The 19,553-nt window shown below is 38.8% G+C and overlaps 1 protein-coding gene across 1 annotated transcript in view; it reads right to left on the bottom strand.

Annotated features, from left to right (window-relative positions):
* Positions 1-432: 432 nt before the first annotated feature.
* The window catches only part of XRCC5 (X-ray repair cross complementing 5), a 42,826-nt gene continuing 23,705 nt past the window's right edge, over positions 433-19,553 (bottom strand). Inside the window, exons 15-21 of the mRNA XM_072417965.1 lie at positions 13,893-13,977; positions 10,041-10,110; positions 6,053-6,162; positions 4,616-4,712; positions 2,676-2,743; positions 1,534-1,605; positions 433-1,452 (exon numbers count right to left, since the gene is read on the bottom strand). Coding sequence (XP_072274066.1) covers positions 1,438-1,452; positions 1,534-1,605; positions 2,676-2,743; positions 4,616-4,712; positions 6,053-6,162; positions 10,041-10,110; positions 13,893-13,977 — 517 coding nt within the window. The 3' untranslated portion in view covers positions 433-1,437. The remainder of the gene's footprint in view (positions 1,453-1,533; positions 1,606-2,675; positions 2,744-4,615; positions 4,713-6,052; positions 6,163-10,040; positions 10,111-13,892; positions 13,978-19,553) is intronic.

Here is a 19,553-nt window from a genome sequence, read left to right as displayed (position 1 = left end):
TATATTAGCCTAAAAATGAAATAGCTTGAATGAATGTTATCTGTTCTCTTTTGAGAAAGAGAGCAACAAGATTTAGAAGACACTCATCTCACCGAATATTAGCCTTAGGAATTAATTTGGACGAAACTCGAGTAGTAAATTTGTAGCATCTTACATTTTACATGAGTGCTGCCAGTTTATTTGTCCTGACCATAGATTTTACCAATACTTCACTTACATAATACAAGATACTATGTCAGAATACTAATTTTTCATAAAACAAGATATATTTGATAACATGTTCCTTGTGATGCTATAAACAGGTTCAAATACCCTATAAAGTCCAAACAGACTTATAAAAACCAACAATAAAGAACACTGAGCATATAATCAGTATACAAACATTCTCCTCATCGCAGGAGAACTCTCAGATAAATGAACTAAGACAAGGACTTGCATTTCTTATATTTTTATTCTTCAAATGGACATATGAAACTTTTCTCTTTACAAAAATAAAACTTTTCCAATTACATAAGGCACGTGTCTTACCAATGTACCAATCGCCTTCACTGCTTTAAATATTATCTTTTAAATGTCCTTTCAGTATAACAGGGATTAATTTGATTGAATTAAAAAAATATAAATTTTCTGTTGAAAAGGATCATTTGTTGATGGAACCGCCCATTTAGTGCACGTGACTACAACAAAAGAATCGTTATGTTGAACAATTGTACTGTGTAGGCCAGCATTGAAGAAGCTGGTCAGAGATATTAGGATCTCCTAATAAAACATAACATGAAAAACAGGAAAAAAATTCAATTTGTAAAAAATCAAGTCTCTAAGTCTCTCCTTAAAAAAAAATTTTCACATAAACCTGGCTCTTCTATGGACAATTAAATGCGCAGAAAGAAAATCAGGACATGTTTAAACCTTGCATACTGAATGGGCAAGTTGACAGAGAACTATTTGGCCCCTACCACCAGAGGGAGCAAAAGCTGGGGGGTGAAGATGGGTATCCTGTTTACTGTCACCAAAAAATATAGGTTACCAACATATTTTGTCACCAGCACCCGTAGGAGGCCGAAGTACACCCGCATGGTTTATGAAAGAGATGCAGAATTTTTATATAATCCTTATAATATAAAAAGTATTCTTTTTAAGATTATTACCATTAGAGACAGGAAAAAACAGACAAACATACCCTACAGTGATCCCAGGAATATCAATCATTATCTGCAAAAAGGAGGATTGCCTTAGTGTGAGAGGTTTCAATACTTCTATCCTTTGTTTTTTACAACCTAATAATGCCAATACAAAATACAAAGCAGCTTCTACACTGTATACCATACAAAACCATTCCGTCAAATACTCCAGACACACATGACGAAACAACCAGACGTAAACATTGTTGACTTTTGGTCTTGCGCCTCCAGTGGTTCGTTCCTGCAGTGCCCTGTGTTACATCAAGTCCAGCTGGTAAGAAAAGAAAACAAGGTGAGTCCAGCACTTATAGAAGATTACAATGAATGAAGAATGGATAGATTAAATCCTTACCAGGTCATCCACGTCTCCTCCTTCTTCTGTCATAGAGGTGTCTTCTGCTACCTTCTCAGCTTCGGCAAGGAACTGTGTGGGAGAGAGACATAAATCATATCCATATGGGACTTTTTAGGTACCTTCAAAAAAATTTCACACCAAAAACACCTAAAATTTATACCTTTAATAACAAACTTTGTTTATAATCAAGAATCCAGAGTTAAAATAATGAGGTCACATCATATGTACATAAAGAGACTCTCAGAATCATGTATTTCATTGGATTCAATATAACCAAGGTGAGGAATCACATTCAAATGATTTGATATAAGTAAACCCGACTCGTTTCCCAGGAGACCCTGCTTCCTCAGGGAAATCTAGTGGTCACTGTATATTTAAGGATATGAATATCAACATCACCTTGGATATGTTGAATGCTTTTACAAGTTTCACTATTTCTATATTGTTAAGATTTTTAATACAAAATCTGAAATTAAATTTGTAAATTTTATTATTAAGCCATATGTTAAGTCCCTACTTTCATGACTTGTTTCAGATTTTGGTTTCTCGTTTTGTAATGTAATGGTCAATTAGGATGTAGCATTCTGAATGTATTTGGGGAACATATTTATGCACAATTGCATAAGCACTCATTAGTGACAGGGATATTTATTTTAAAACAAACACTGGTCAAGGTTACTCTTCTCTTTTTTTTCTATTGGGAGTAAGTTGGCAATTGGAGAATTTTATTTTGGCATTTAGCTAGTGGTATTCCAAACTGGGATTGGGAGTACCTACTAGGCCCTGATGAAGGGGGACCTTTCGAAACTCTCAAAACATTGGCTGCAGCATACAATGGGTTCAGCTGATCAGAGTAATAGGCATCTGAATGCTTGGTGTTTACTACAACTTCTCCCTGCAACCCTTTGCCTCTCGGCCTTCTTCTGACAAGCCCAGTTATCCGTTGCGTGTCGTTAGCAGGCTGTATGCTGGGAGATAGATGTCAGGTGTGCAGGAACATACTGTACTGACAAAGCTACAGCGGGGGGGGGGGTAGACAGCTCAGACCCTGTCTGTAGATCATTCTGAATGATAAGATCACCAGCATCCCAGTGATTACCGGTGCTCACGGCTCGCTCGTTATACAGAGCTGTTCCTACCTGTTTGGCCTCTTCTGGAGTCACAGAGCTGTCTTTCGATTCCTCAGACGTGATCAGGGACACAGCATCTGGGAGAGAAAATACAGAATGACAGCCACGCGGCAGAATCTCCTAAAGCAGGCATATAAAAATGGTGTGTTTTTATTTTCTATTTTAACTCCTGTTAAAGTGGTCAAAGAACAATATAAAACCACACACTTTACAAGTGTATATATAAGCCCAGTGGCCAAAAACTCAAATAAGGGTTAAAATGTTAAAGTGATCCTATCACCACAATAATAAATATAGAACAGAAGCACCACAAAGTAGGATATTACTTACCTTTCATCGGTAGGTGCTAAGAGAAAAGATACAGGTGTCATTGCCATCAGACACTTCAGAGTGTATTGGATAGCATTTTTTTCACCGGTCCCTACAGAGTACAGAAGTGATGTGGCACACTATCATGAACAACAGGAGTTGTCAAATAGCAGCATCTTTAGTTCTTCAGAACAGCAAAGAGCACCATGCTCTGTAAAGCAAGATTACAAACACATCAGGTAATTCAGGCCCGATAATGGCCTCAGAACCTGGCATGTGTACAGCGCTCATTGTTCAGGATGGATCCACGAATGACGAACAATTGTAATAGAAGTAAAGGGGGATAGAGCAACGGTATGCCGCTCTGTTGTTCTCAGCTTCCCTCCCCTCTGTAAGTACAGTGCTCATTCAGCCTTTTGGCGTTGAAAGGGATCGTGAAAGATGCTTTCCAATGACAATTATTGAACATGTATATAGCCTAAGGCAGTGTACACAAGTTTAATATTTGTCGCTAGAATCGATCTTTCCTGCGACAAAAGAGTGACAGATAAATGAAAGAGCACCTGAGATGAGCCTGACTGTTTGTATCAGGCGAAAATCATATGTCATGTCTACATAGCCTGTCTACAACGATGAACTTCTGAATAAGTAAATATTGTCTAAATACAAGAAGAATTTAAATTCCAATTTAAATCTTGGTCTGTTTTGTGTATTTCTTCCAAACCTACGCAGTAATCCAGCATTGCATGTTTCCTTTTTGCAGAAGTTTCTTATACTACAAACCTCTCAGTGTTGCTCTCTTCATGTTCAGATTTACTGGGTTTGTATCTGCCACATGTGTAGTTATCTGATGACAGCCTGTAATGTGGAGAACTTTCAGGGTCCCTACCACATCTCTGCTCCCTCAACAAACTATATACAGCACAGTAATGATGCCAGTGCAACATTTATAACATAATATTTCGGTTTGCAAGAGCATTGATGAATGGTTTCCACCAATCTACTTCATTTATTTGTCATTTTCTGGAGCTGCTTTAGTTCTTTATTTCAAGTAAGATTGACAGCCACTTTTATTTCTCATAACAAGGTTACTGCTGCAGCTATACTGGCCACTCCAGCAGCTGGGAGGTTATCTTTTTATTCCCAACTTTGTAGGAGAAACAATTGCGAGAAAAAGCTGTAAAGCCCCCAGATCACAGCTATTGACCAACAGATTTGGAAGTGACATTTGCCTGGCCAATTTAATTTTATTGCAGGCACATTTACTATTTTATTAAAATGGTGAATGCGTCAATAATAGTGAAACAAACACCACCATGGTGTTCTAGAACTTATCATCCAGAGATCTTTTGAGTGGCGATTGTGTAAAACACCACTTCATAAATCTGCTAGCAGAAGTAAAATCACAGGTGAATAACTAGTTGTAAGCTGAACACCAATTTTATGAGTGGGGTGAACATAGTAGTGTGGGTATTTCTGCAGAAATAATGGCTTTGTTTCAACGAATTGTTTCATTATAAAGTATAATCTCAAAATACACATCCAGAGATCAAGTCAGGCAGCTGACATTTGAAGGAGGTCAGCTATGACAGCCCTGAACATTCCTCAGAACAGACATCTGTCAAGCTATTTCTAAGTACCTTGGGCGACGATTTCCCAGAATTCTTTTAGGTTGCCTCCTGTTGTCTTCTCTTTCAAAGACTGAAGGAAATCGTTAAAAATCTGTGCATGTGACAGCTAGGAGAAGAAAATGGGGATGAATCAATAGAAATATATAACATACAGCAGCTTTATAATTCATATACCAACGTGTTCTGCATCACGGTAAACTAATGACAATGGTTGGAACAATTACAATATAATGTGCCAATTGTAACTTGTTCAAATAGACAATTGACTGCCAGATACTGCATAGTGTCTGGGAATGAGGAATCTACCTCTGTCAACCGTCCAGCAAAACAACCTCCAAACGCTCTCATGCGCTTTAGTGATAAAACCAGGGTGAAGATATTGACTGGTAACCAGCTGCTAACTGTGATCAAACTCTAACTTTCAACCAGCACTAGATCACAAAAACAACAACAAAAAATTGCTGCCATAGATGTGCAATTACCGAAGGACAACAAAAAAAGAATAATATTTGGTAATTTAAAGGCATCAATTACCTATAGTCAAACCCAACCAGTTAAAAATTAACAATGCAAAATTCAAAAACACAGCTCAGTTGTTCACAATTGTGCTGGACGGGTTTCGCAGATCATAGTCCACAGTGAAAGGCAAAACACGTTCAGTACATTTGTTAACAACTGAGCCATGGGAACACAATTGTGAACAACTGAGCTGTTGTATTTTGTAACATCTATTTACCTGTCATTGTGTAGTAAATAATAGTGTTAGTTTTTAACTGATTGGTTTTGACTGTAGATAATTAGTGACCTTTAAAGTGCTAAAATGATTCTTTTCTGTTGTCCATTGGTAATATATGATCTGGGATGTGACATCTGTAATAATTGATGATACTGTGCTATTGGGGAGCATCATAATATATATAGATGTGTAATTGCCATACACCTTTGTTCAAATGTCCACACTCAGACTTGTAGTCCTGAGGAAGAAAAGGTGTCTCAGACAGGTCTGTTGGATTAAAAGGGTTCTGTAACTTAATCTTTCTTGACTTTCAAGTGTACATGCCAGAATTATGTTTTTAAATTTGAAATAGTAAAAAATTTGTAAGGTAGACTATTATTTATATAGTGTCAACATAATACAAAGTCCATAGTCATGTCACTAGCTGTCTCTCAAAGGAGCTCAGAATCTAATGTCCCTGCCATAGTCATATCTCATTTTCAAAGGCTAAGGTCAATTTTTTGGGGGGGAAAGACAATTAACCTAACTGCATGTTTTTGGAATGTGAGAGAAAACCAGAGTACACTTAGGAAACCCACACAAACACTGGGAGAAACTCCATACAGATAGTGCCCCGGTCCAGATTTGAACCTGGGACCTGCAAAGGCCATGCTGGCCCATAACTATGTACGTATTTTAGTAAATGTAGCATAACAGAAAATGTAACATACCCGAATAGCTTCTGTTCGTAAACACTTTATACAGTTCATACTCTTCAGGTAATATTGAGGCTGCTTGGTGTCCACAAACTCATAAATACGTTTTACCAGCTGCCCGCTAACTGCAAAGAGAGAAAAATAATAATGTAAGCCTAATATCAATCAATTATGAAGCAAGCTGAGAAATTTCTGAAAAGCTACTAATACGATTTTTTTGTATAATGTCACGGTTTATGTAATGCCTATGACACTTACGTTTTAAGTACTTGCCAGGTTTATTATTATTATTAAAATAAACTAGTAATTAAATAGGGCCAACATATTACACAGTGCTTTACATTAAACAGAGGTTGAAAATGGCAGACAGACACAGACAGTGACACAGGAGGAGGAAAGGACCCTGTCCAAAAGATCTTACAATCTAAGAGATTGCACTGAATCTTATGTTCTGATCACCCGGCTACACCCCCCACCCCATCACTCCACCGTTACAGCACAATAAAATAAAGACAGAATGGGCTACCTGCACCCTGGAAATGCCACTTTCCGTGTACTTCATTAGAAGAGACAAGCGACAAAAACCGTTACACTTTTAACACTCGGCTTCCCATGTCACAGTTTAATTTTCTGGCATTAAATCTGGCACACTTAAATGCCGCAGTCTCTTAAGTGAAAACCATAAAAACGTTACTTAGACGCCCCCACTTTGCCCCTTTTATTAGTTCACAAAATGTCTCCCCACTGGAGTGTTAAATTAAAACCTCAGGCACTGATGTACAGATAGCAGTTTCTACGTGACGTGGGGGGGGGGATAGAGAAGGCGGTGCACAGTATGAGCTAAAACAGGTCTTGACTACACAAAGGAAGCCAATATATGGAGGGTAATGCAACCCCCTGCATTCATTAATAAGGATATTAGAAGTCAACAAGCAGTTCTGTGACCACATAAAAGCATGGAGACTGCTGGCTTAGTGCTTTCATACACACATGGACTTCTAATATCTGTATAAATAATGGTTTGGATTGTACTACCCCCATGTAAGGCTCATACATACAGGCATTTAAATTAGCATTCAGCAGGGAGCTTATCAGCCCAGCAAGAGCAAAAAGCACCAATTACGAGTGTTAGAAAGGAAAAACATCTGTTATTTCTAGTTCCAGACATAGAAGTGAAGTGCACATAAGCTTACATATCCCCTATGCAGTTGTGAGATGCGGTCCATTCTTTATGAACATATTGGTGAACAGAGCAAGCAAACTAATAAAACATAATAGTATAAATAATAAAAATCACAATCACTAAGTAAACCTTATCAGTAAAATAAATTAGATGCCCAATATTATGTACTAAGTACACACGCTCAATTACCCCCAGTTCACAAAAAGGACATTGTGGAATTGGAGAGAGTGCAGAGAAGTAAAGCAACTAAATAATAAAAGTAATGGAGATCATATATATAGAGAATTCTCTTCCTGATTATTCACTTTAGGGTCATTACAAAGAACAAGAGGGCACTCTTTGCGTCTGGAGGAAACGAAGTTTGATCTCCGGATAAGGAAGGGATTCTTCACTGTATGGTCTGTGAAAATGTGGAATCGGCTCTCTCGGGAAGTAGTTTCAGCAAGTTCGATAGATTGCTTTAAGAAAAAGTTGCATGATTTCTAGAACAGAATATAGCTGGGTATTAAATTGAACATAACAAACTGTTGATTCAAGAAACATCTGATTGCCTCATGGGCCAAAAAAAGATTTTTTTTCCTTGTTGGAGCAAATTCCAATAACCAGGCTTTATAGGGTTTTTTCTTTTACTTCCCTGGCATCTGTGACCAGATCGAGAAACAAGATCCTTGGATTGGAGACAAAGGTTCTTGTTCATAAGTTTACATACCCCAGACAGCATTGTACCCTTAAGCTTTTTGTACTGAACCAAAGCTACAAAACAATCCTCCTATAATACACCAAACAACAGCTAGAGAAATCAAAACTTCTTGAACAAAAAAAGTTGGAGCGATAAATCCAAAACTGAACTTTATGGTTAAACAATAGATTCTTTGGAAAAAAGTCAACGAGTCAAGAGAAGTCCACCATCTCAATATCTCTGGAAGGAAGGAGAAGGGGAGGAAGACGGCGACACCCTGCAATGGAACATGGACAGGTGAGCTGAGCTGTTTTAGTTTTACTTTAAGTATCGGAGTCCTGCCTTACGTGTCTTGGTATTGTAATTGATGGAAAATGCCTATTCCACCTCTACCAAGAACAATGTCAGTAAGCAGGTGACATGTTTTGTCAGCAAGTGCATTTATCTACTGCATTGTTGTGCTTGTGGAGGGGGTCCAGGATCCAAGCCACACTTTACAAAAGTCCAGAATCTCAGACACTCTATACAGGTTCCGAATTCTGCTCGACAAAACCTAAAGGCTTTATTACAATTCAACAGTCCCATATGGGATTGTTTTAAGACCAAAAATAAAATCCTCTATCAAAGGAAAGAATAAGTAATGCTTTCTATATGTGGATCAAAACAATAACTTTAATTGTGCACGCATTTATTAAAAAGGTTGCATCTTTTATATATTAATTGGTTTAAGTGATTGTTGTTTTCAGGAGAGGAAAGTTAAAGAGGAAGAAGCAGAGTCATTCAGCAGAGCAAAGCAATTCAGGGGAGGAAAGTTATAGAAGAAAGGAGCCGAGTCCTTCAGCAGAGAAGAGTTTTTCTGGAGAGGGGAGTTTTAGAGGAAGGAGCAAAGTCCTCCAGCAAAGCAAAGTATTTCAGGAGAGGAGAATAACAGAAGAAGGAGCAGAGTCCTCCAACAGAGCAGAGTATTTTAGGAGAGAAGAATTATAGAGGAAGGAGCAGAGTCCTCCAGCACTGCAGAGTGTTTCGGGAAAGGAGAATTATAGAGGAAAGAGCAGAGTCCCCCAGAGGAGCAGAGTATTTCAGGAAAGGAAAGTTAAAGAAGAAGAAGCAGAGTTCTCCAGCAGAGTATTTTTAGGAGAGGAGAGTTTATTAACAGCAGAAAGTTCCCACCAGAGTGAAGTATTGCAGAATAGAAAGCCATGATGGCCACCCTCTGTCTCTTTTTAGCTCTGAGCAGTAAAGCACACACACAAAGTTATTAACACACAGCGAAAACCCCAGAACAGGCACCATATATTACAGGCTGGATAAAGTTAAAGCCGCCTCATTCACCCTGTGTAATCACCATACATCTCAGAAATGACACCCTCGTCTGGCCCTGCCAAGCACCACCATACATTTATCTCTCATCCAAACTCTGCTGGCACTGATAAAACAAAAATAAAAAAGTCCAGCCAGCCATATTTTATACATTCAGGGACATGGCGCTGGTCCAGTTGTTGCTGCACAGAGCTGAAGAGGATCCTCAGAGAGGCGCCAACTGTTTATAATCAAAAATAAACTTTTCTTAAGTGCATCAAAACTCTGCAAGGTTTTAGTGAACACAGCTTTGTCTCATTTCAATTCCTTTACAATACATTTTCTATTTGTTAGTAAATAACCACAGTGTCTGTTGTTTTTATGTATTTGTGTTTTTTTTTGTATATATACTTTATATGTTGATGACTACATTAAATACATTTCTAAATTCTTCTGCTCTTTGTTGGGTTTTTTGAAGCTTTCATGAGTACAACGTATCCACAGGAATAGATAGGGCCGCAGTGCAGACTAAGAGGGCCCACTTTGCTTAAAAAAATGTACAGCCCTGGGCAGTGTTAAACCTAGACATTTTTTAAGCTGGGTGAGAAGAAATTGTAGGCGGGTGGCAGCCTCTGTATTGTGACCCAACTCATCAGTTACCACCCAAAAACAGCTGACTGAAAAGTGCCACGTGGTGCGCCCAGCTAAAATTTGCTGGGGAGAACACTGGCCCTGGGGATAGCTGCACAGTGAAGATTATTTGATTGCAAAGGAAGGTGAGGATTCTTTCACACCAGAGGTACAGGAATGCACAGCTAGACACAGTTACCCTTTAAACTTACCATCCTGGAAGTTCACATTTTTCTGCCTAACCAAAGCCTGGAAGTCATCTGCCGGATTCACACTGCCAACCTGAAACAAGAAACCACCTGATTATCACACATGGAATGTCTTCAATTTTAATTTTCACCATTAGGGCCTCCTTCTCTGAACCCAATGCAAGTTTAAAGTGGACACACAAGTAAAATTCAAATTTTATCTGAATTAATAGGTACATATCCGCATTATTATTAATAAACAGTATTTATATAGTGCCAACATATTACAAAGGCCGGACAATTAAATAGGGGTTTCAAATGACAGACAGATACGAGCACAGGAGGAGGAGAGGATCCTGTCCAGGAAAGCTTACAATCTAAGAGGTGGGGGTAGTATCACACAATAGGAATATGGAATATATGGTGGGTAAATAGTGAGGGTTTAGGAGATAGAAGAAGATGGGTAGGAGAAGTTGAATCGTTGGGTTTTAAGGGCTCTTTTAAATAAGCAGAAAGTAGGAGCAAACCGAATAGAATGAGGAAGACCATTCCAGAGAGTTCGGGCAGCTCTAGAAAAGTCTTGGATCTGTGCATGTGATTGTTATGAGTGAGAAAGTTATTAGTAGGTCATTGGAGGAGTGAACAGAGCGGCTAGGGAGGTATTTTTCTATCAGGTCAGAAAGGTAAGTGGAACAAGAACTGTGTAGGGATTTGAAGGCAAAGCACAGGAACTTAAATTTGATTCTCAGGTGAAATGGAAACCAATGAATTGAACTTCAAAGAGAGGCAGCAGAAGAGGAGTGGTGGGAAAGATTGATAAGTCTGGTAATATAAAATTATATTATTATACTGGAAAAAACATGCTATTAATAAAAAATGTAGCCCGAGCTTGGCAGCCAATATACCCTGGTCTTTGCCAACCAATTATTACTGCACAGAGTCTCCATTTTCAACAGAGCGATAAAAGGATCAATAAGGGCTACCATGGGGTACATAGATAAATACAAACAACACACAATAAGTTTTAAAATACCTTTAACCTAAATGCACGAGATGATTTACATTATATTGACCTTAGACACTTATAAAGATACACATTTATTGTACCCTTTTTATTGCACAGCGTAAAATGTTGGTGCTATATACATTCTGTTTTTTATTATTTTTATTATTATTAAATAATTTATTTAGAAACACACCAAGAACCCCCTTATTTATACAATCTACTAACTAGGCTTGGACCAAATCCTAATTTTTACAGTTTTTATTGTGAAGATCCTTTTTTACAAGTTAAACCCTGATTCCAGGCATAATTTATAACACAGCTGCCGAGTGGGTTAGATGGAGTTATTCATCACTCACAGGAAGATTGTAATATAATGCTATTCAAGAAGATTAGAGAGTATTCTGGTCTGAGACTATGTACACACGAGATGATTCTCGCCCGATATGAACGGTCGGACTTGTCTTGAGCGAGAATCTGACATGTGTACAGAGGTCCCTGGGCGTCGTTCATGGATCTGTCCTGATAAATTCATCAATACCAGAAGATGAACAACCACAATGGAAGTAATTGTTCATCTTTCAGTGGTTTGTTGCTAAGATAATTTCCAACGACAATAATTAAGCGTATGTATGCAGCCTATCTGAAGGAATGTTTTCTTATCTGCTAATAGTATAGTGCATTGTATTGAAAAAAAAAAAAGTTTGAATGCCCAGGGTAAGCTAAGGCTTCATATTAAAAATCATATAAAAAAAAAAACATAATTGTTAATGGAAAAAGTCTTGGGTGACCATGTCCAGAGACAGTAGAAAAGAATGAGTACTGTACAGAAAGCCCTCATTTTGTTTTATTTTTTTTTTTGAAAGAAAGGAAAGAGGAGAAGCAAGAGATGCCCTGCTACATCCTCTCCAATAGTAAAAAAAAAAAAAAAAGTTTGATCAATGCTGGATTACTAAATGACATGGTGGGACAACTGTACCTGCCTTAATCATGAATGATTGTCTCGAGCAGTATAAATCTAGTGTTTGTTTAAGCCATTAGCTTCAAACTTGAAATTATTTTCATAAAAGCAGAAATAAAATTCCACTTTTAAAAATGTTCGATTAGCCACTTTATTATTGCAGAAAGGAACAGGTGAGTTCCCTTTTGCAACAATCCCTCCTACCGACCTGAATGTTCTGTTTTTTTTTTAAAAAAAAAAAACCTTGAGCTCTGCATGTGCAGCTTCAGCTTTGGTTGCCAAAATACTTAGCAAACCCAAAGAGAATGGCACAGTGGCTCAGAGGTTAGCGCTTTTTCAGCTTTTGCAGCACTAGGTCATAGGTTTGAATTCCAGCCAGGACACTATCTGTATGGAGTTTGTAGTTTCTCACTGTGTTTGTGTAGGTTTCCACCGGGTACTCCGGTTTCCTGCCACATTCCAAAAACATGTGGTTAGGTTAGTTGGCTTCCCCTCCCAATTGACCTCCCAATTAGTAAACTAGTTACTAATAATAAAAATAATAAAGAGAAGAAGGCGGTGATGCCCTGAAAGGGAACAGGGACAGGCGAGTATCACAGATTTTAGCTCTCCTTTAGGAATAGGGCATGGAAAAAGTTTCACATAAAAATGTATTTATGACCTATTTATGAATGTTAACCATTAAAAAGTAAAAGAGGAATATAGGTATATAAGAATAAGTTCCCTGGACAGTATAATTCAAGAAAATTAATACAGGAAGGTTTTCAGGCAGTTGGTAACACTATTGTCATAAGGTGGTCTCCATAACGTGAGAACTATAATAAAAACTGGTAAAATTCACCCGCTCCGTATCAGAAACAGTGTTTGTGTGAATGTATTTATCTCCCAATAAACAGAGTGTAGCGGTCGACTGTCACAGAGCATTGTTGATTACATATGAAGAGTCACGTTCTGCTAGTGTAATCCGCAGGATTGAGTTAAAGGTTTGACAGCTCAGGTCCTGCTCTGTGTTTATACATGAATGAAAAATACTATGAGAGCTTTTTGCCTCATTTTGTCCCTTAGAGAACCGTAATAAATTGATATTATTTTCTTTTTTCTCTTCTTCCCATTTTTGTTGTTTAGTGTGGAATGGGGTGGCGAGGATTAGAATTCCTTGTTGAGTTTTCACAGACATCCAGAGCTTCATTGGAGAGATTACCTTCACATCCTGTCCCGGTGACAACACAGTACCTGTGCTGTACTGAAATCCCAAGTAATGTTATCTGCATGCTAAGCGGTATGGGTTCTTGTATTACAAAAAAGGAAAACTGAGCCTGATAACAATGTGATATTTGTGTAGCAGTGATAGTGTTGTCAGCTTGCTACAAAAAAATTAGAAATTTCTCAAAATGTTGGGGCAATTTTTAGGTATTCTTTCTTAATAGAAACACAATACAAGAAGAAATGTGTATGTATTGCAGAGATGTACTGCATATGATTTTATTTTGTCCTGATATACACTTGGTGGGGGAAAAGAACATACTGTTACACAAGACACTCAATTATAGTTGCAGGAAATGATCATTAGCAACTGTTCCAGCAACAGTAGAATACACAAGCACTGTACAGACAGCGGTGTTCTTTTCCATGGAGAGGGGAGGACACGTAGAAGGTGACCTGCTTAAATCTTTCAAATAGAAAACAATATTGGTCTTTATCGGGCACCTGTTTAGCAATCCAGCCCACTGGATAGCTAAATTATGTCAGGGAGCAGATGTACTAAAGCTACATTTTCACCTAAAACCATCAAATATGATCCTCTAGGACAATAAAACTGTAACATGTGTATGACCCTCCTGCAACAACGATTTTTAAAACTTGCAGATAACATTTTTTTAAAACTTCTTATTAACTTCCTATTAAAACTTACAGAAGTGACATTGCCATCAGCCAGCTGAGAGATGTTGAAGTCGTCATCTTCACCTTTAAGTCTCTTGGCATCGAGTTCTTGGTTTCTGTAACAGAAAATGTATTATTTAGCTAAATATATTAATAGCTGGACTTTATTCTTTATTGTATTGCAAAGTGCAGTAACTCCCATAAAACTATGGATAAAAGAAAGATTTTGTGTGCCTGTTACAAGCAATGTGTCAGCCCTGTTAACTACCAGAAAAGCTCCAAGAATTGAAGTACAAAATGATCCACTCGCTATATGTAGTGTGAGAGTTCATATAAGCTAAAGGTGTTAGAAGCATGTGTACCTGGTAGGAATAACTGTAACTGAAACCTGGAGAAATTAAATGAAAAGGATTTAAAAAAATAAGCTAAAATGAGGCATAGATAAAAAGATGGAAGAGAAGGGGAAACAAGGAAAAGTTAGCAAGGTAAAAATGAAAAGCAGAGAAGTGAAAAGAAGAGAATAAAGGCAATGAAGAGAAAGAAATAGGAGAGGAGAGGAAGAGAAGGAGGGAGAGGGAAGGTAAGGGCAGGAGAGGAGAGGCAAGGCAGGGGAGAAGAGGGGAGAAGGAGGCCAAGGCAGGAAGGAGAAAGAGGTCAGAGAAGGGAGGAAAGGCAGGAAAGGGGAGGGAAGGAAGAGTATAGCAGGGGATGACGGGGTGGAGAGGGTAGGTGGAGGGAGAATGAAGGTAGGAAAGAAGGTAAGAGGGGGCTCCCGCTCTTTCTTCTATTTAAAGGAAGACAGCGAGAGGGAGAGGTAAGGTATAGAAGGAGAGGTTAGTTAGAGAAGAAAGAGGAAGAAGGCAGTGGAGGAAGAAATAAGAGGAGGAGAAAGAAGAGAATGAGGGGACAATAATGGAGACAAAAAAAAAGTGGGGAGGGGTAAAAAGCAGGAGGAATGGTAGGTAGGGAAGGAGAGGGGAACAAAAGTGGGAAAGGTGAGGAAAGGCAGGAGAGGGGAATGGACGAAAAAGATGAAAAGGGTTAGGTGGGAGGGAAGGAAGGGCAAGGTGAGAAGAGAAAGAAGATATGCAGGGAGAACGAAGGTGGGGGGGATAGAGAAGGAAGGTAGAAAAACGAATTTAGGGAAAGAAAAGAGAATTTAGGCAAAAAAAGGAGGAAGAACAGAACGGGAGGCAAGGTTAAAGAGAAAGAAATAGGGCAAGCCAAAGAAAAAAGTGGAAAAAAAAAAGATACAAGATGTAGGGAAAAGGAAAGAACAAAAGGGTAAGGAAGAAAGAAAACTTTTAAAACGTAGTGATGTTAAAGTTCCTTTTAGACTCATTAGTTTAACATTTAATTAGGATGATGATAAAAAGGGACAGAAAAGAAAACGCAGGAAAAAACATGACTAAGGTCCACGTGTTCCTGTCCTTGGTGACAGCTTCTCAGTGACAGGTTGGGAAAATTCTACTTTCAGGTTGTTGCCCCCTTGCAGGCTGGATGAGCAAGGTTCCTCCCCTTAATGATAGAAACGTTATCGAGTTAATGAGTTAACGAGTAATGCCTTGCTTATCGAGTCAGGATGGAGCAACACCATGGTAGAAATTTAATATATCTGTGCATTATAATGCCATCCTGTCACTAGTAAGTTGCCTTCAGTGAAAAAGATCACAAGTGTGTCATGATCCTAAGAGACTGGAAAGAAATAGAAGAGCAAGCAGGAAACAGCAGAGAAAATAGGTAATTAAAATTTAAAAAGGAGTAAAATAATAAAACGTGTGTATATTTGATATCCTAATATTATTGGAAATAACAAATGTATAAAATCCTCTTTCCAGCATTGCTCACTGTCCAAAATTAATTACTGGAAACATAAAGGGAAATTTTGTGCAGACAGGGTTAAGCAGCATCATTCTTCATGCATGAAAGGAAACAATATCTCAATCTATCACAAACCTCCAAGCTTAACTATGTGTGATTCATTCAGTTGAGGAATTGTTTTGGTGGAGATTCCTGCACCTGTTCACAAGCCGTGTAAATTTCACCCCTCGCAGAGAAGGTCAGGCACAAGCTGGAGCCAGCCTTGCGGAGCAGCCACAGAGACGCTCGTTTGGCTGCCATGCTCAAAACTTTACAGCCCAGATCATGCGATGAGAGATTAAATGTATTTTCTCCTCCACCTCTTATTACCATCTCTGCATCACCCTGAAAAGCACTCAGCTGGAGAGCTGAGCAGCTGAAAGGTATAAAAAGAGAAGCAAATGTATAAACTGCCTCATAAGGCTTTTAAAGAAGCTGGAAAACTACAAATATCAGCATGCTATGAAGGCCCAAAACAGGAGCTCTAGGTAGGTAAATACCCTTTAAAAAGGACCTGTACCAAAAGAAGGCAAGGAAAGGGCAAAAAACTAGCCACTAGTATTGCCTGATGGGCCTTATTGCAGCTAATTTGTTCCCAATAAATAACCTTTTTTATATAAAGTAAAAACGATCTCTTTACTCTTTCTTTTTTACGTTTTTTGTTTTTTAAAAAAAAAGGGGGGATGTAGCTCCTTCCCTTCTGTCTTTACAGCCCTGGCGGTAAAAATGCTGATTAGGCGCACAGAGCCTTCTGGGATACCTTTGTCACGTATCCCAGGCTTCTTGCTGCTCCTTCTGCGCATGACCAATCTCGGGCTTGTGCAGAAGGGCTTTTTTAATGCAATGGGAAAAAGGTGCCGATCTTACACATGTGCAGTGAGACCGGCACTCTTTTTTTTCCCATTTACAGCAGGCTATGTCACCCAATCTCCCGCCTAGGCAGTGCACGATCAGGTGACGTAGCCAGAAAAAGAAAGAAGGACAAAGATGGCGGCGCTTGGCATTTCCTGTGCTGCAGGATTAGAGATTACTCTCCAGCAAGGAGAACAGTGAGCAGCACAGTAGGGTCATCATTAAATCTGGTGAGAGGTAGAGGCTAAATATACAACTCACACACATACAGGAACTGTGTTACATTTGCTAAATGCTTGTGTATTTACCCATTCAGCACTCATCCTTTAGGTCTAAGGCTATGACCTAGCACAGTGAAGGAAAATCACAGAGACTTTCTTTTGGACCCAACCAGAATTAGTTTAGATGTACCTGCACCAGGAGGTGGAAAATCCACAGCTGAAAGACCCAATAGTGGGAACCACCACCTGACAACTGTACTTTAAAAAATGACCAAAACAAGAAATCTAACACATACAATTTAAGTTTGCAGCACATCTACTTTTTATCATAATGGTATAAAAATCATGAAACACCCTCAATTCTTTTCATGCTATTGACAATTCTGTATCTTGTTGTTTATTATTAGCAAACAAGACAGCCTGTAATGTGTTATCGTCACAAATGTAACCTAAATGAAGCACAGATTTATATTAGATGCAGTGAAGAGAGAATAAAGAATGATGTACAGAGGAGTGCGGGGTCTCTCGCTCGTGGCTGTGTGTGCAGCACTTGTTCTGTATAGGAGAAGAATCCGAGCCTCAGCCAGCGGGGAGTGTTAACAGCACAAACCAGACAGAAGAAGGATGCTGTATTGTGCTTGGCCAGAGAAATCAATAATTTGCAATCAGCTAATCACAGCGCTTGTCAGACAGCCAGGCTGTAATCAAATGTAGGGATCGGTGAGCAGCCCTATAGAAATTGAGTGCAGAATTTAATTGATGTGTCTGGCCTCTGAATACAGATTGTTAACCAGTTCACTGCCATTGCAAAGCAACATGCTGCTTAAAAGCCCCTAAATGGTGACAGTTGGTTTTGGTAGAGGTATGAGTCTAAAAGTTTTCATCAACCCCCTGTATAGAGCACTAAAACTTGTAGTGGAAATATTGACATGGCTATAATAACGCCCAAAGACTAAATAGGATTATATTATCTCCTTAATATAATCTCTGGCAGGAGAGGTAAGTCAGATGACATGACAGCAAAGCACCTGGCTCTCCTACATATATCCATCTTCTATTCTCTGTCTATTGTGTTGTCTGCTGCTGGAAATATATCAAATATATCTGGGTATTGGGGACCATGTGATTCACTCCTGTTCCAAACACATTAGTGCTGGTGTGCAGCATTGGACAAAAGTAACTGGTGGGGAAGAGAAGAAAATGAAGCTACAACTAAAATGCTGATAATAAAATGCAATAATGTCCAGTGCTGAGCATGAAATAGCCACAGAGAAAAACATGTCTGCATACAATAGATCCTTTGCTCTGTAGTGCTGCAGTGTCTGAACTGCTGAGTACCTGCCTGACATTATTTCCTTACTTCTGCAGGAAGGACGTCAGTAGCACAAACACAAAGACAGAATGCTTAGCACTCTGTAATACAAGTGCCAGACTGTTGTAATTGGTCTGTGACATTTAGCCGAACAGCAGCTAATTATATGGCGAGATCGAGAAGTCTCTCAAGAAATGCTGAAATTTTAACAGAGACTTTAACCCTTCAGGCCTGGAAAGTGTAAAAGACAATGTAACGTGGGATTGCTAAAATAGAATTATTTGTAATATAACAAATATGGAATACATGGAATACATGATCCAGTCTGTCTGTAACATTTACACAATGGTCTTGTTTTTTTTGAAAACCCTCCAGTGTCAAGATTCTTTAGCCTGCTAATCCTGCCAGGACTTATTTTTCCTCTTCCGAAAGTGGGTGGACAGGGGAGTCTCATAGTATCTATAGAAAGTGGAGCATCTCACAAAATCCATGATTGTTTGACCATTGACATGCGTGTGTAATGTCTAATATTTGCTGAGAAGAAGCTGTACCCATCGGCTGTCTTTAGTCACTGAAGAGTAGTCGGTTGTAGTTTGACACCATTGTATACCAAATGTCCCTGCGTGTTTGACTTGCATGTGCCAAATCATCCCCAGTGCATGCATGGGATCTTAGAGAAAACCAAAAGAGAAGAGAAATGTAACATCCAGCATTCTCCCCAGAATTTTTTTTAAACTGGGTGGGAAGAAGCTGTAGGCAGGTGGCAGCCACGGTATTGTGACCCAATTTTTTAGTAACCACCCAACAACTGCTGGGTGGTTACTGAAAAGTGCCAGGTGGTGCACCCGGCTAAAAGGGAATGGGGAGAACACCGGACATCACTCTAGATAAATTACTCCTACTGTACTCTTGATTGTATTTGGTGTGTTGTAAATCAATAGACAAATGTTTTACCAGATGAAGTCTACCTGTTAAGGGATTGATCGTCTGTCCAACACTGTGTCAATATTTACTATACACTCTTTAGAAATTTATCCACAGAGTATAACAAACTTTATAGGACATCTAGGTTAAAGACAACCTAGAGTATGCAGGAAATGGGAAGCCAGAAACAAATGAAAGTCCAACGTCAAACAACACTTTTTAGCCATTAAAGCAACAGGATTTTACTTTTTCTTTACGATTCTATACGGTTTGCTGCAAACCTGTTGGATAGCATGATCTGCATAAAAATGTGAAGATACATTTAGAGAGAAAATAAATCTGTTTTTATATAAAGTTGCCACACACCAGAAGGAAAAAATCAAAATCTGGTTGCCTGCCCTGTAAGTTGAAAGATGGAAGAGGATATGTGAGAAATCTTAAAGCCCACATCCAGGCTGTTTTTAAACATACCATAGTGGTCCCTCTTCCCACGCAATGTAAAGGTTAATTGCTCATTTGGCTA

Source organism: Pyxicephalus adspersus, chromosome 7 (assembly GCF_032062135.1).
Source record: "Pyxicephalus adspersus chromosome 7, UCB_Pads_2.0, whole genome shotgun sequence".
Classification (NCBI taxonomy): domain Eukaryota; kingdom Metazoa; phylum Chordata; class Amphibia; order Anura; family Pyxicephalidae; genus Pyxicephalus; species Pyxicephalus adspersus.
The sequence above is the reverse complement of the archived record's forward strand: the minus strand, read 5'-3'. Positions and strand labels throughout refer to the sequence as shown.